The sequence below is a fragment of the Dromiciops gliroides genome, chromosome 1 (genome assembly GCF_019393635.1).
Source record: "Dromiciops gliroides isolate mDroGli1 chromosome 1, mDroGli1.pri, whole genome shotgun sequence".
NCBI classification, from domain to species: Eukaryota; Metazoa; Chordata; class Mammalia; order Microbiotheria; family Microbiotheriidae; genus Dromiciops; species Dromiciops gliroides.
This window is the reverse complement of record NC_057861.1, coordinates 482,902,487-482,920,370: the sequence shown is the minus strand read 5'-3', so window position 1 is coordinate 482,920,370 and position 17,884 is coordinate 482,902,487. Positions and strand designations below refer to the sequence as shown.

At 40.7% G+C, this 17,884-nt stretch overlaps 1 protein-coding gene across 1 annotated transcript in view; it reads right to left on the bottom strand.

Moving 5' to 3' along the window:
• The window catches only part of SMU1 (SMU1 DNA replication regulator and spliceosomal factor), a 35,699-nt gene extending 34,916 nt beyond the window's left edge, over positions 1–783 (bottom strand). The window contains exon 1 of the mRNA XM_043977963.1: positions 624–783. Coding sequence (XP_043833898.1) covers positions 624–649 — 26 coding nt within the window. The 5' untranslated portion in view covers positions 650–783. The remainder of the gene's footprint in view (positions 1–623) is intronic.
• Between the last annotated feature and the right edge of the window lie 17,101 nt (positions 784–17,884).

Here is a 17,884-nt window from a genome sequence, read left to right as displayed (position 1 = left end):
TTGAACTACAAACCTGCCTCCCTACAGTCTTCGCTAGTTTAAAGGTCCTAAAACTCGGGGTGTGTGTGGGGGGGAGGCAGCTCAAATCCACCTGGGGAATAAAATGACAGCAAGATGATAATAATAATAATAATAATAATAATAATAATAATAATAATAAATATGACACTATCCGAAGCAACAAAATCTTGGTACAGTGGCTCCGTGGTTATCACCGTAAGTGGGGATGGGTAGTGGGAAGAAGCCTGGGGTTTCTAGTTCCAACTGTACGACCACCCATGTGAGATCTTAGGCAAGTCACACCCGCCTTCTGGCCTCAGTTTCCTCATATGTAAAATGTAAATATCGGACTAAGGACTTTCTGGGGTCCCTTCCAAGCTCTCCGCCCCGCGACCCTCAGCCGGATTAAGACGGACGCAAAGCAAGGCAGGAAGGAGCCGCCGGAGGTGGGGGGGCGGGGGAGAGCCTCACACTTTGGGCTGGCCTCATCAGGTCGGACGCGGGGAACGCAGGGGCCCAGGCCCGGAGTCCAGGCCGCAGTCTCCCGCCTCCTGCTCCCCTTTCGTGGGGCCTGGCCCGCCCGGCCCCCCGTCCCTCGTCTTTCCCTAGTCCCCGGCACTTACTCTGACGACTCGATCTCAATCGACATCTTGACTCTACCGGGGAACTGCCACTAAACTCGGGGGTAGCGGTGGGGGGGAAGATCTTCACCAGGACGCAGGGAGAAGAAAAAATCGTCCCACTTCCGGCACCAGCGTACGTCACTTCCTCCCGGAGCCAACCCTGCCCCCTCCTCGCCCCAGCTACCTGGCGAATGGAGGAAGCCAGGGAAAGAGGGAAATGAGAGGCAGCTTGTCACGTGACCAAAAGGCCTCCAGAAGGGGCGGGGCCGAAAGGGGCGGGGGCGGCGGGGCGCGTGCTTTAGGTTGCTCTTAAGCCTCAGGACGCTGAGCTGGTGAATACTAGTAGATTTAGCATTTTGCCACTTAGGAAAGGACTTTGGAGAGCATCCCTTCGTCCTCATTTTACACAGGAGGAAGCTAAGACTCAGAATCCTGATACTAGCTCTGGAGCCGAAATGCACTTTGTCGGCCGGGCTGCCCATTTTACAAATGGGAACATTGAGGTACAGAGATGGGGAAATGACTCACCCAGAATCGTCCAGGTGGTGTGTCCAGTTAGAATTTGAACCCAGGTTTTAGGCTTCATTAAAGGAGCTTAGTGGTGTAGTGGATGGAGCGCTGGTCCTGGAGTCTGGAAGATCTGAGTTGAAATCCAGCCTTCCACACTTAGTAGCTCTTGGACTTATGACTGCCATCAGTAAACTGGGGATAGTGATAGCACCTACCTCTCAGGGTTGTTGGGAGGATAAAAGGAGATAATATTTGTAAAGTGCTTTGCAAACCTTAAAGTTCTATATAAACTCTAGTTAATAGTATCATAGACTTAGAGCTTGCAGAGACCTTAGAGACCATCAAGTGCAGCCCCCTCATTTTACAGATGAGCAGACTGATGGCCAGAGAAGTTGAATGATTTGCCACGGGTCACACAGCTAATGAGATCTGATTCCAGCCAGAGCTAATCCTCTTTCAAAACCCCTACAGTGTCTCTCGGGTGAAGGCACTTAGTTCCAGGTTACCCAGTAGATGAAATGGGACTTGAATTCAGGTTTTCAAACCTCCAGTCCACTGCTTTTTCTTGAACATTTTTCCTTCTTTTTTATTGATACAGTTAAAACAACAAGTGAGGCAATTAGGGTTAAGTGACTTGCCCAGGGTCACACAACTAGTGTTAAGTGTCTGAGGCTGGATTTGAACTCAGGTACTCCTGACTCCAGGGCCGGTGCTCTAGCCACTGCGCCACCTAGCTGCCTCCTGTTGATCCAATTAAAAAAAAATTTTGTTTTTACATCACCTCTGTTTTCAAATATAGCCTTTCCCTACCCAGGAAGACATCCCTTGTAACAAAAGATTAAACTAAGAAAAGAAATGAAAAATGTAAATAGCAAAAATAAGTAAAATAGCTACCAAGTCTTGCAATATGTGCATTGTATCATGCCAATAATCCCCCACCTCTACAAGGGAAGGAGGTGCATTTTAAAATCTCTTTTCCAGAGCCAAATTTGGTCATTATAGTTACACAGAATTCAATTTCCTTTTCCTTTTTTTTTTTTTCATTTTCATTCCTGGCTCTTCTTACGTTACCCTGCATCAATTAATATGTCTTCCTAGATATGCTTTGTTCTGACATAGCACAGTCTTTCCAACAACTACCTGAGAAAGCACCATCAAACCAGATTACCTAAATAATTCAGCCAAACTGCTTAGTGAAGTGGTTGTTATTGAGAGTGGGTATCATTTTTCACCTTTGTAGTTTAACGTTTGTTACGGGAGAGAAAAGATGTGCATTTTAATTTTAATCACACAGAATTTCAGAGTTGAAGTGCATCTCAAAGGTGTTCTTGTCCAACGCATAATTGAAAAATAGTTTCCTCTGCAACAGACCTAACAATTCTTTGTTCAGACTTTCCTTCGAGACCTTTAGTGAAGAAGAACCCACTATCTATTGAGCATCCTATTTCACTTTGGGATAATTCTTAGAAAATTTTCCATTACGTTAAGCCTAAATTTACTTCCTATTGCTTCTAGTTCTGATGTGTTCAGCTAAGTAGTAGAAGTCTGTCATTGAGGCAACACTACTGGGCCAATAGGAGCAGGGGGCAGTTGTTCCTCTCTCTTCTCAGCCAGTCAACAGCCATTTATTGAGTGCTTACTTACTATGTGCTAAGACACTGGTGCTAAGCATTGGAAGTATAAATCAAGGCAAAATAAAAAACAGCCCCTGCCCTCAAGGAACCATTCTAAAAGAGAAGACAATACATAAAAGGAAGCTGAAAAGGGGAGAGGGATATGGAGATAGTACCTAGCACCTACAGGAGCAGGAAGGATAAGTTCAGAGGAATGCAGCCTGGTGGGAAATAAAGATATGGATGCCCGGGGTTCTCTCTTTAAATGGTGGTTCTGTTGGGAACCTTCTACGAGAGAGAGAGAGAGAGAGAGAGAGAGAGAGAGAGAGAGAGAGAGAGAGAGAGAGAGAGAGAGAGAGAGAGAGACAGAGAGAGAGAGACAGAGAGAGACAGAGAGAGACAGAGAGACAGAGACAGACAGAGAGAGAGACAGAGAGACAGAGAGAGAGACAGAGACAGAGAAAGAGAGACAGAGACAGAGAGACAGAGAGAGAGACAGAGAGAGAGACAGAGAGACAGAGAGACAGAGAGACAGAGATCTCAAAAGCGCAGGGGCAGAAGGTGTTTCCAAGATGTGAATTCCAGAGTGGAAATGATTTTTTAGGATGAAAAGTTTTCATGAATGATGAGTCCAGAACAGGGCAGCCTAGTGGACAATGAAGATTAGGGTAAGATTTTTTGTACATAGAGTTTGGAATGGTTCCAGTTCTGTGGAAGCCTAGTTCTAATTAGAGAGAATAAGCTTCCTTTTCTCATTATAACCCCTCATTGTTCTATTGCTAATTGTATTAGCATCCCAGATTCCTGGAGTCAGGAACAAAGTTCAAATCTGGCCTCAGACACTTACTAGCTCTGTGACCCTGGGCAAGTCACTTAACCTCTGTTTGCCTTTATCCCCTGGAGAAGGAAATGGCAAACCACTCCAGTATTTTTACCAAGAAAACCCCAAATGGGGTCATGAAGAGTCAGAAATGACTGAAAAATGACTGAAAAAAGGAGGGAAAAAGGAGGCATTATTTGTAGATAGTTTTTTCCCCAAGGAGTTTAGACATGAAAAGGAGAAAATATATAGGATAGTCTTATTTTTTTTTTAAACTTTATCTTTATTGCTCATCAGATCAAGGTTTAAACTCAGGCTTAGTTTCTTTCTTTTTTTTTTTTTGTGGGGCAATGGGGGTTAAGTGACTTGCCCAGGGTCACACAGCTAGTTAAGTGTCAAGTGTCTGAGGCCGGATTTGAACTCAGGAACTCCTGAATCCAGGGCCGGTGCTTTATCCACTGCGCCACCTAGCCGCCCCGAGGATAGTCTTATTAAGAGAGGGTTTTTTTTTTTTTGGTGGGGCAATGAAGGTTAAGTGACTTGCCCAGGGCCACACAGCAAGTAAGTGTCGAGTGTCTGAGGCTGGATTTGAACTCAGGTCCTCCTGAATCCAGGGCTGGTGCTTTATCCAGTGCACCATCTAGCTGCCCTCAGAGTGTCTTTTTTTTTTTTTTAGGATCAAAGAAACAAGAATGTGTTTGTAGGGAAGAGGGAAGTAGTCACCAGTAGACAAAGAAATTCAAGATTGGTGAGAGTTATAGATGGTAGAAATAATAATCTGCTTCAGAAGATGGAAAGAAATGGGATCCTCAATGAAAGTAGAGGGGTTTGCCTCAACAAGAAGGGCTAACTCTGTGTGAGGCAGGAAGGCAGGAGAGTGGGAGAAGACACCCATATTATGTGAGATGAGAAGAAGAAGGTGGAGTGAGCTCTTTGTGAATGACCTCAGTTTTTCCAGTGAAATATGAGACAAGGTTCTCCACTGAGAAAGTAGGGGAAGGTAAGCCATAGGAAGCTTGAGGAGGAATCAAATGGTTTGGAGGCTTCCTGTTGTGAGTGGGATAGTGAATCATTTTGGGGGGTATAAAAGGATTGCCTTGCTGCAGTGAGGGCTCAGTAGAGATGATATAATTTATATTTGTACTGGATTCATTCAGAATAGCTTTGTACTTTCTCCGGCTCTATTCAGCAGAATATAAATAGGAGCCAAAGCAATGGATGGTGGGAATATTCCAAGGTTGGAGCGTGGGTCAAAGCAAAAGGATAAGTGGGCAAGGGACTCAAGTGTAGAGAATAATGTAAAACGGAACCAGTTTACCAAGGGGTCAAGAAAGAGAAAGAAGGGCAGGTAGGTGGTGCAGTGGATAAGGCACCGGCCCTGGATTCAGGAGGGCCTGAGTTCAAATCCAGCCTCAGATACTTGACACTTGGAATAAATGGGGTGCTAATCACTGGAACCCTGAGGGAGATGTAGCTTGCTTGGCTATGGGAGGGAGGGCCAGATTATATTCAATACATGGAATCTTAGTGTATTCAGGTTTTTGTGCAGATATGACCATGTATCAAATTGAAAAGACCTATAATCATAGGAGAGAATAAAAAAGACCCAACAAGAGTCCTACTTTTCACTTTTTTTTTTTTTTTGCGGGGCAATGGGGGTTAAGTGACTTGCCCAGGGTCACACAGCTAGTAAGTGTCAAGTGTCCCAGGCCAGATTTGAACTCAGGTACTTCTGAATTCAGGGCCGGTGCTTTATCTACTGTGTTATCTAGCCGCCCCCAAGAGTCCTACTTTTATAGATGTACAACCTCATCTATTAGAGAATTGTCTATTCATGCATAGTCCAAGGAAACTAAGCAGGGAAATTGTCCTGTAGGTTGCAGAATCAACTGAAGAAAGTCACAGAAAGTCTGGTGAGAAGTAGATCCATGGGCAGATAAGGGAATGGAGATCACACTAGCCATATATACACAACCAATACCACCAGGAGAAAAACAGAAAAGCAGAACTACCTTCTATTGCCACTATGGTAATGATGATTATATACATGTCACATGTACTTTTTTTTTTTTTGGTGGGGCAGTTGGGGTTAAGTGACTTGCCCAGGGTCACACAGCTAGTAAATGTTAAGTGTCTGAGGTCAGATTTGAACTCAGGTCCTCCTGAATCCAGGGCCAGTGCTTTATCCACTGCGCCACCTAGGTGCCCCATGTCACATGTATTTGTGAAAAGATTGAAGCTGTAGTGGTTCAGAAGCCAAGGGTCTATAGGACAAATTTGGGAAAAGGAGATGGGGATGAACATGACTTCTCAGCAATGCCTAATGTTTTTTCCCCACAATTGGACTCCAGGGACCTAGTAGTATCCTCCATCTTAACATCCCTTCCCTATCCCTTGTTTCCTTGATGAGTTTGCTATATCTTTATTCCAAACTATGCATATGTTTATGTGGGTTTAATATTCAAACCTTCTATATCAACTTTAGATAAGAATGAGATTCATCTGGTGCTCACTTCCTTCACTCCTTTCTCCATGTTGTATACTCTTCTCATGCATTCCTCTTAGGAGAAATAGTAAGTTCTTTTCCCTTCTTCCTCCTTTTTACAGTAGTGTATTCCTTTTACTTTCTTTCCATTTACTCCTTCTTAAAATTCTCAGAAGAGGGGGTGGCTAGGTGGCGCAGTGGATAAAGCCCCGGCCCTGGATTCAGGAGTACTTGAGTTCAAATCCCACCCCAGACACTTGACACTTAATAGATGTGTGACCCTGGGCAAGTCACTTAACCCCATTGCCCCGAAAAAAAAAGATTCTCAGAAGAGAACCAATCCATCTCCAAGCCTTATTTTTCTTCTTTAACTCCCTCAACACCTTTTGAAGACATTAAAGATCTGAAGGGGCATTTTCCCCCATTTTTCTGTCTATCAGAATGTTAAACGTTATAATATACAGTTCCTTCCAAATGCTCAAATAAATTCATCTTTTTTTTATTTTTTATTTTTAAATTTTTTTTAGTGAGGCAATTGGGGTTAAGTGACTTGCCCAGGGTCACACTGCTAGTAAGTGTTAAATGTCTGAGGTCAGATTTGAACTCAGGTACTCCTGACTCCAGGGCTGGTGCTCTATCCACTGTGCCACCTAGCTGCCCCTAAATTCATTTTTTAAGGCTTTTATTGATTCTTGTGTTTGTATTTCAAAATCACTAGTTTTTAAAAAAAATCAGAAATTCTTATAAGTTCTATATTCTATTAAAGATCCTCCCCCTTTTTTTACTATGTAAAATTATAAGCTTTTTAGGATAAATTATTCTTTGTTGTAAATTGACATCTCTTACCTTTTGGAATATTGTGTTCCAAGCTCTCCTTTCATTTATTAAGAAGCCATGTGATCCCAACTCTAGTTCCTTGGTACTTTATCTACTTAATATTTTTTTAAAAAACATTTTATTTTTAATTTGTGGAATAAAACAAGCATTTCCATAACATAGTATAAAATAGGTGGTGCAGTGGATAGAGCACCGGCCCTGGAGTCAGGAGTACCTGAGTTCAAATCAGGCCTCAGACACTTAACACACACTTACTAGCTGTGTGACCCTGGGCAAGTCACTTAACCCCAATTGCCTCACTAAAAAACAAACAAACAAAAACATAGTATAATAAAAAAGATGATTGCACATGAAACTGCAAATCTATTATGTGCAACTTGGCATTCTTTTGAAATATATAATAAAGTTATCATTTAAATTTTCCCCCTCCCCCCTGCCCTAGAGATGGCTATCATTAGACACAAATATATATATATATATATATATATATATATATAATATGTATAGAATGATTTTACATCTATCTATCTGTCTATCTACACATACATAGTTGTGTCTATTGGTAGCCATTTTTATCTCATCATTTCTTATAGCACAATAGTATTCCATCACAATCTTATATACAATTTGTTCAACCATTCACCAGTTGACAGGCATCCCTGCAATTTCTAGTATTCTTGCCGCCACAAAGAGAGCTGCTATAAATATTTTAGAACATATAGATTCTTTTCCTTTTTCTCTAATAATTTTTGGTAATAGACCTGGTAGTGGCATTGCTGGGTCACAGGGTATAGTCAGTTTAGTAACTCTTTGAACATAATTCCACATTGCTCTCCAAAATGGTTGGATCACTTCACAATTCCACCAACAGTGAATTAATGTTGCAATTTTTCCACATCCCCTCCAAAATGTGTTGCTTTCCCCTTCAATCATTTTAGCCAATCTGATAGGTATAAAATGTTATCTCAAGGTTGTTTTAATTTGCATTTCTCTAATTGACAACTTAGGGCATTTTTCATATAACTATAAATTGTTTTGAGTTTTTAATCTAAAAACTGCCTGTTCATAGACTTTGACCATTTATCAATTGGAGAATGACTTGTATTCTCATAGATTTTTACAAAGTTCTTTATATATTTGAGATATGAGACCTTTATATGAGAAACTGTCTATAAAATTTTCCCCCAATTTTGTTTTCCTTCTGATCTTGGCTACATTTGTTTTATTTGTGCAAAACTTAAATTTGATATAATTAAAATTATACATTTTATAACTCACTCTGCTATCTCTTGTTTATTCATAAATTGTTTGCCTATCCAAAAGTGTGAGAAGTAATAAGTTCCAAGTCCTTCAGATTTTCTTGTAATATCTCTCTTTATATCTATTTTATGTATCCATTTTGATCTTATCTTGTGTGCTGTTTAAAATCTAAATTGTGGCTGCCTTAAATTAGAAGCTTTAGCACCAGTCCTTGGGCATTAAACATTTATTAAAGCATACAGATATTCCCATGGAGTTCAGAAAGTTAAGAAAAAAGCCTATTTAGCCTAGAGTTCCAGCCTGGTCTGGTTCTTCCTCAAGTCCTCTGCCACAAGCCTGCTTCAATCACGAACTCTCTCCAGCAAACTGACTGTGGAAGCTTTTTATAGGTCTGGAACAGAGGTGGTCCTTACACACTGCTTCAAACTGATTGGTTGGCATCATCCAAATCCATTGGTTCTGAATGTGTTCTCAAGGTGTGATTACAATCCAGTTAACTTGAAGTAGGCTAATCAGCAGTTAATCACTCTCACTTGATTCAATCAGTCTAGATTAATCTCCAGGTGGGTCTTTGAGTATCTGCTAAATCTTATTATTTCATCACACTTGGTAAATGGTGTAAGCTATTGGTCTATGCCCAATTTCTGCCATACTGCTTTTCAGTTTTCTTAACAATTTTTAAAAACCTAATAATGCATTCTTATCCCCAAATTTTAAGGTTTTACACTTCTCAAATACAATGTTGCTATATTTATTTTTGGCTGTAAATTGTATGTCTATTCTATTCCATTGATCTACTTTTCTATTTCTTAATCAGTACCAGATAGTTTTGATAATTACTGACTTATAATAGAGTTTAAGATCTGGTATTGCTAAACCTCCTTCCTTTGCACTTTTTCATTAGTTCCTTTGATAGTCTTGACTTTTTGTTCTTCTGAATGAATTTTGTTATTTTTTCTAATTCAGTAAAATATTATTTATTTATTTAATTGGCATGGCATTGAATATATAAATTAGTTTGGGTACAATTATTATTTTTATTATATTAGTTTTGCCTACCCATGAACAAATAATATTTCTCCAATTATTTAAATCTGATTTTATTTGTATAAAAAGACCTATTTGTTTCTGGATGCTTGCATTATGAGGGCTCTAGATTTTAGCTATGACATTTCTAGGATTTTTCTTTTCTTTTTTTTTTTTTTAGGAGGTGTTTGGCCTCTGGTTCTAATACATCTAAGCAGTTTTCATGTATGATTTCTTGAAGTATAGTGTCCAACCCTATCCACCCCCATTTAAAAAAAATCATGGTTTTCAGGGAACTTTTTTCCCATGTCAGTTGTTTTAGATTATCTATCTATCTATCTATCTATCTGTCTGTCTGTCTGTCTGTCTGTCTGTCTGTCTATCTATCTCTCTACTGTCTATCTTTCATATATCTAATCTATATCTTCATCTACATCTATATCTCACATTTTCTTCTATTTTTCATTCTTTTGATTTCTTTCTATCTCATGGAGATAGGAGATTTCTATTTAGTCTCTTTTAGTTTTTGGGGAGCCCATTACTTGGTTAAGTTTTATTGTTTTCTCTTCTGTGCTACTTTTTTCCTTTACCTTTCTTTCCTCTTTTTTTTGGTGAGGCAATTGGGGTTAAGTGACTTGCCCAGGATCACACAGCCAGTAAGTATTAAGTGTCTGAGGCTGGATTTGAACTCAGGTCCTCCTGACTCCAGGGCCGGTGCTCTATCTACTGCACCACCTAGCTGCCCCTTCTTTCCGCTTTTAAAAAAAAATATATATTTTTTTAATTTTAGCTTTTATTTCATTTTTATTCTCTTGTTTAATTTCTTCTAGATATTCATATAGTCCTTGTGGAAAAACCATTTCTACCCTCACCCCCTTTTTTCTTTTCCTATGCAGATGTTATAGTTTCTCTTTGTAAGCTTTTTATTTTTGAAGGGTGATCTCTAGCTCTACAATAATTTTGTGTACTTTGGGGCAGCTAGGTGGCATAGTGGATAGAGTGCTGGTCTTGGAGTTGGGAAGAACTGACTTCAAATCCAGCCTCACACATTTACTAGCTTTGTGACTCTGGGCAAATCACTTAACCTGTTTTTCCTCAGTTTCCCCATCTATAAAATGAGCCGGAGAAGGAAGTGGCCAACCATTCCATTATCCTTCCTAAGAAAATCCCAAATGGGATCATGAAGAGTCAGTCATGACTGAAAAACATCTGAATAACTAGAATATCTTCTTTGGTTTGCTCATCTTTCCAGTTTAGTTCCTAAACTGGGGTTTTGTTCCAGGCCCAGGCTCTGACCCCTGCTGTACTTCTGGGTAGGGTGACTATCTGGATTTCTGTGCATTTACCTCTGCCTCCTGGAGTTAAGTCCCTCTGGAACTATAAAGTTCAGAATGCTAGATCTTCAGAGCCATGTATGATGTCTCAGGAAAGAATGCTAGGGAGTGCTTGGAGCACATGCATGCCTAGGCTTTCCTAAGTATGAGCACTGCTGTTGTCTTGTTGGTTGCTGTTGTTTCCTGGGGCTTCCAGGACCCAGTTTTTGACTTCCTTGGGGTTTTCTTATGGTAATCCTCTATTCTGTGCCTTTTCAAGTTTTATAGGCTCTGGGCTCATTTCTGGTTGTGCTATGAGGTGCTAGTTGATCTGAATTGACATTGCCTTTTGTAATGACCCCTCTTCTAATTACTCATGGATTTCTGGCTAACTTTTTATGCAGCTCTATATAGTCTTGGGATGGAGAGCTAATAATTCATAAACATTTAAGAGTGCGTACCATGTGCCAGGCACTGTGTTAAGTACTGAGGATACTAATATAAAAAAGAAAGGCAGTTCCTACCCTCAAAGAGCTTACAATCTAATGGAGGAAGATTATATACAAAAGAGAGCTGAAAAGGGCTTGAAGGCTCCTCCCAGGTGGAGGGGATGTCTGTTCTATAGCCTCTCCTTAAATGGAGGACTTTGTGACTCATGGATGAAGGAGCTTTCTACTTTTGTTCTTTGGATTTCTTTGTCATTTTTCAATCTGGTGAGCTTTCATTTGTTTAGCCAATTTTGTCGTTTTAGTCATGTCCAATTCTTTCTGACCCCATCTGTCAAAGGTACTGGAATAGTTGGCCATTTCCTTCTCCAGCTCATTTTACAGATGAGGGACTGAGGCAAACAGGGTTAAATGACTTAACCTAGGGTCACACAGCTAGTAAGTGTCTGAGGCCAGATTTGAACTCAGGAAGTTGAGTCTTACTGATTCCAGGCCCAGCACTTTGCTCCCAGTGCCGCATCCTGACTGAACATCATTTCTCCTGATACAGCTAAGTAAATTTCCTTTTCTAAACTGTCCATTAAGTTTCTTACCTTGTTCCTATCTCCAACTTAAACTATGAGTCCAGCCTAATTCAGGCCTGAATATAATAGATGGCAATCTCAACTTTGAAAATGATTACTGCTTGCTATAATTTGCTTTTCCATTTTAAGTGACAGAAACTAAAAAAACAAAACCAAAAAACTAAGTTAACATTTAATAGAATTGAGGAAATTGTATAAAGCAATCAATCCTCTTTTGGAGCAGCTTTGCATGAGATCATATGTACCCTAAGATTGCAAATCATCTCAAGTTACTTGGTTTAGGAGGTTTCTTCAGAGGTACTTATCACCAGCTACCATAAAATCGAAATGATTACTACTCTAAATATTGCCATTATCGACTGCTAATATGTTGGTAGCTAGGTGGTTCAGTGGATAGAGAACCGATCCTGGAGTCAGGAAGACTCATCTTCCTGAGTTCAAATCTGGCCTCAAACACTTACTAGCAGTGTGATCCTGGCCAAGTTACTGTGAAATATTTTAGCTAGCTGGGGCTAATTTTGGGGGCTAAAACTGACTGGAGGACTAATCTGGGGACTTTTGACTAACTGGCTATCTGACTGCTGTTAATTTAATGCGGGCCGTTTATAAAGTTCCACCACACTGCTCCACTCCCAAATTGATAAGCAAAATATTAAGAAGCCTCTTAGCTAAATAATCAAAGCAGAGTTTATTTATGAGATACTATTTAAAATTAAGAATACAGGGAAATAAAATGTACAACCTGACTGCATTGCAGTGCATCTCTTTCTACTGTGTCTCTTTCCCACCTGCTGCGCCTTGAACTTCTTTAATACAATAAGGGCCTTAGCCGCCTCTTGCCTTAGGGCACTCAGGTCCTTTATTCTAACTCCGAGCCCCTTTCATTTTGTAAATCCCCCTGCTTCTAACTTTCCTCTCCTTACTGACACTGCTGAACTTCTGTGTTTCTCTCTCACCGATCTTCTGTCTGTCTGTCTGCTCCGTCACTCTGCCCTTCGGCCTCTCTTTTCTCTGCTCCTAGTCTTTTAGCCTTCTGCGTCCTTGTCCGTCCCATCTCTCGTTTCCAACCTTTGCCATCTCGTCAGCCACCCCCCCAGTCCTCTTCTCCGCCTCTTGTCTCCTTGTCTCGGGGCTTCCTGCGTCCCCACAGACCAAGCTAATCTGCCAGGCAGGGCTGTGGCTGGTGGTGGTGGTGGGGGCAGTGCGCTCAAGCCTCACGTGCCTCAGCACAGGCTACCCCAGAGCCTAGTCTGGACAAGCCCAGGATCTCTCAGATACCTCCGCTCAGGGCGGAGGGAGCTGGGGGCTTTCCCCCCCCCCCCAGCTGTCTGACCTGGTGTCTTGTACAGCCCACGGGGCTTTTTGGCTCCGCTGAAGCAGAGGGGGAGGGGCACCAGCACCTCCCACACAGAAGAGACCCTGAGGGCCTAAGGCTTTCTAATCTCAGCCCAAAGGTAGGGTCCCCAAATTAAAATAAATTTCCACATTACTTAACCTTGTTTGTCTCAGTTTCCTCATATGTAAAATGAACTGGAGAAGGAAATGACAAACAACTCCAATATCCTTGCCAATAAAACCCCAAATGGAGTCATGAAGAGTCAGACACAATTGAAAAACAACTGAATAATAACAACAAAATCCATTCTATGAAGTAGGGATGAGGCAGGAATGTATTTCAGGTAAAGCTTGTCCAAAGTCATGGAGCTAGGAGTTGTAATATAATGTTTAGAGGAGAACAGAATTACAGAATTTGAAGGAATAATAAATTGGTCATTTTTCAAAGAAAGAATTGTGGATACACAAAACTTTGTTATTTCTATCTATGGTTGCTAACACAAGGACATTGGACTCAGAATCAGAGCCTTTTTAGTTCTATATTCTGTGTTCAATTGAATTGGCTTGGAACATGTAGACATCCCACAAAATTTTATTTGTTCTTTAGGGAAAGTACCAGGAGATACTATCTCTACCACTGCTTTAAAAATAGTTAGTGACAGGGCAGCCAGGTCATGCAGTGGATAGCACACTGGCCCTGGATTCAGGGGGACCTGAGTTCAAATCTGGCCTCAGACACTTGACACTTACTAGCTGTGTGACCCTGGGCAAGTCACTTAACCTCAATTGCCTCACCAAAAAAAAAAAATAGTGACAATATGCTAAAAGACCACAAGATGGGGATATGACTCCAGTAAAATCTAATTATTTTCTGCATGTGGCTCTCTGGCTTTGTGAGCACTCCGAATGAAACCACTGATTTCCTTAGTTGAACATGATCTTTCATTCCTCTGACCTCACATATCACTTTGTGGCTCTCTAACATTCTGATTCTAATCTATTTTCTATTGTAGTTATTGTATATTCATTGTACACTACTACAATGTGTATTTGTGGTATTCCCCCTGTTTGACTATAAGGTCCAGGAGAACAGGAGTTATAGGACAATAGACATGTAACTGGGAGAGACATCAGATGTCATCCAGTTCCCTTTATTTTACATGTGGGGAAACTGAGGACCAGGGAGATAAAATTGCAGCCTATTTTTTGTTTTTACCCACACGGGACAGTGATTTAGGACACCTACCTCTGAGCTAGAGGTAGGGAACTCAGGGCATCGTGATTTTTTAGAAGACTTCTTAGGGGGAATAAACTTACTATTTTATTAGAAAGGAGAGTTTAATACCTAGCATCTCCTACATTCTGGGGATCTGCCCTTGATCTTGACTTAAAAAAAGGATTGTGGGAAGAAGGTTGAGTACACCATGATGCCATTGTGGAAAGATGTGGAAAGGCCATGCTAGATTGGAGAGGGGAGTCAGAGAAAATGGCCTATTAGAATGGTTTGTTTAGGACTGGGATTGAGAAACTGTGGTAGTCCCATGCATATTGGTGTTAACAAAGAATAGTACAATCACAAGAAGAAGGAAGTGGTAGACCAAAGAGTAGATGAGGGAACTCAGCCCAGATAACAGCTCCTTCCTGCTCCTTCTTTGTCAAGCCAGATAATAGATCCTCCCATGCCAAGTGATAACACTTTACTTATGTTGTCCCTCACTCTTTTAAAAAATTATTTATTTATTTATTTTGTGGGGCAATGAGGGTTAAGTGACTTGCCCAGGGTCACACAGCTAGTAAGTGTCAAGTGTCTGAGGCCGGATTTGAACTCAGGTCCTCCTGAATCCAGGGCTGGTACTTTCTCCACTGTGCCACCTAGCTGCTCCCTGTGCACAGTTTTGAAAAGGATACATATGATCTTTTTGCTCAGTGAGCTGGGGATGAAACTACAGCTTAACCAAAGACATGGCACTGAATAGAGGCAGAGGAAGGGCCGATGTTATCTTCCATAAGCCTTGTGGAAATACCAGTGGTCAAATATAGAAGGATAGAGCCCTAGATATATCTTCTGCTTCTTTTTCAGAAAGGAGTCAGAAGCCACATTAGCCAAGGAAGCTCGAGTGGCAGGTTGTCCTCTCTTCATTTTGAAAGCTAGCCCTTAGGGAAGGGTGCATGAGCAATGTGATTTTGAAAATAATTACTATGGACGCAAGTTTTGGATAAGCTTATATTAACTTTATCAATATTATACCAGTAAGGGATTGACCATGGTCCCGGCCTGCGTGGTAGAGGAGGCAGAGAGCTTCAACATGCCAGTTAGTGTGAGTAGGAGGAAAGCCCCTACAAGATCCATGTGGTCTCCCAGAGAGAGAGCATGTGGTTCCAAGGAGGTTCAAGAGAAAGGGGGGGGGGGTAAGAGAGACAGAGACCATGTGGTCCCAGAGAACCAACATGGCTACCTGTCCAGGTTTTTTAATCCCTTTTATTTAAATCTAAGTGTTTGGCATGACTTGAAGGTGGGCTATATTATAATGAAGTCCAGGGATGTCATCAGAGAAAGGAATACAAGACCCCCACCTCAAGTTGGTCAGGGCAAAATCCATTCATCTAGGACAAATCTCATTTGTACTTCAGCAATCTAGACAAAAGAATCTATCTTTACCCAAAGTTCCTTTTGTGAGTTTAGGGTCTGGGTTATTTTATTTTTTGCAGGGCAATGAGAATTAAGTAACTTGCCCAAGGTCACACAGCTAGTAAGGGTCAAGTGTCTGAGGTCAGATTTGAACTCAGGTTCTCCTGAATCCAGGGCCAGTGCTTTATCCACTTCACCACCTAGCTGCCACCTGGTCTGAGTTAATATTTAACCTAGATAAGATTTGATAGAATATCTCAAGGCAAGCTGGCCTTAGAAAGTTATCTTTGGGTCCCCCAAGAAATTGATTATTAATAATTATTTTCTCACAGCAAGCATCTCTCTTCTGTATGATAGCCTAACAGGTGTTCATAACTTGGCATCAGTGAATTTGTTTCAAAAATATTTTGATCACTGTATTTCACTTTAAATGGTTTCTTTAGTAGTGCTGTGTACTTAATTTTATACATTAAAGAAACCGGGGCAGCTAGATAGCACGGTGAATTGAATGCTGGGCCTTAAGTCAAGAAAACTCATCTTCCTGAATTAAAACCTGGCCTCAAATAGTTATTAGCTGTGTGATCCTGGGCAAGTCACTTAACCCTGTTTGCCTCAGTTCCTCATTTGTAAAATGAACTAGAGAAGGAAATGGCAAACCACTCTAGTATCTTTGCCAAGAAAAAGCCCAAACGGGGTCATGAAAAGTCAGGCACTGAAACAACTGAACAACAATAACAATTTTTTTTTTTTTTTTTGGTGAGGCAATTGGGGTTAAGTGACTTGCCCAGGGTCACACAGCTAGTGAGTGTTAAGTGTCTGAGGCCAGATTTGAACTCAGGTCCTCCTGAATCCAGGGCCGGTGCTCTATCCACTGCGCCACCTAGTTGCCCCTAACAACAATTAAAGAAATTATTTTGAGCAGGGGTCCATAGGCTTGACCAGATTACGAGAGCGGTTCGTGACAAAATGTTAAGAAAACCTGGCCTAGCAGGAGGACTTTAACTGGTTACTAATGTGATGTTACCTAGCAACAGGGTGAACTATTTGTGCCTAGACTTACTCATAAGCTACCTCTGGTGGTTAGAAGGTGATTTACCCAAAGCCACAGGTAATAAGCTGAAGAGGAGAGATTTAAACCCTGGTGCTCTTTCCTCTGTACCATGCTGTTGTTATTCATAGCTATCCTTTAATCTCTTCAATCATTTCAACATAATAGGTCATTAATAAATAGTTTTTAAATGGTTCAGTGAATAAGCTGGGGAAAAAGAAAGTAGGGCAGGCTAACTCCTGGCAAATTATAGTTCCTCTCTGAGTCTAGAGGTAGGGAACTCAGGGCATCATGTTTCTTTAGCTGTATCACCTTTGCATCTCTGTCCCACTGTACATCATCCCTACCTCTATCGTTCTGCTTAAATTTTTTTTCCTCCCTCATAATATGGAATTGAAGTATATTTTTATTATTCATTATATCCATTTGCTGTATAGTTTTTATGATCTCTCTTTTGTTTGAAAAGTGTACATTATTGGACACTAATGTACTGTTGGTGAAGTTATTAACTTATCCAACTGTTCTAGAGAACAATTTAGAACTATGCTCAAAGGTCTATAAAACTGCGCATATCCCTTTTTTTTTTTGTGGGGCAATGAGGGTTAAGTGACTTGTCCAGGGTCACACAGCTAGTAAGTGTCAAGTGTCTGAGGTGGGATTTGAACTCAAGTCCTCCTGAATCCAGGGCTAGTGCTTTATCCACTGCACTACCTAGCTGGCCCAAACTGTGCATATGCTTTGACCCAGTAATACCACTGCTAGGTCTATATCCCGAAGAGCTTTAAAAAAAGGAAAAGGACTCATATGTTTGAAAAAATTTATAGAAGTTTTTTTTGTGGTGGCAAAGAATTGGAAATTGAGGAGGTGCACATCAATTGGGGAAATAGCTGAACAAGTTGTGGTATATGATTATGATTGAGTACTATTGTGCTATAAGGAAGTAGGATTCTTTCAGAAAAATCTGGAAAGACTTACATAAACTGATCAAAGTGAAGTGAGCAGAACCAGGAGAACATTATAAACAGCAAGAGCAATATTGTATGATGATACATGATGAATGACTTAGCTATTCTCAGCAATACTAAGACAATTCTGAGGGACTTAAGATGAAAAGTGCTATTCACCTCTAGAGAGAGAACTGATGGAGCTTGAATGCAGATTAAAGTATTAAAAAACTTTATTTTTCTAGGACTTTTTTTGTTTGTGTTTTCTTTCACAGCAAACTCACATGAGAACATGTTTTTCATGACTGCAAATGTACAACCTATGTCAAATTTCTTGTCTTCTCAGGGAGGGGAGAGGAGAGGAACGGAGAGAATTTGGAACTCAAAATTTTAAAAAATGAATGTTAAAAT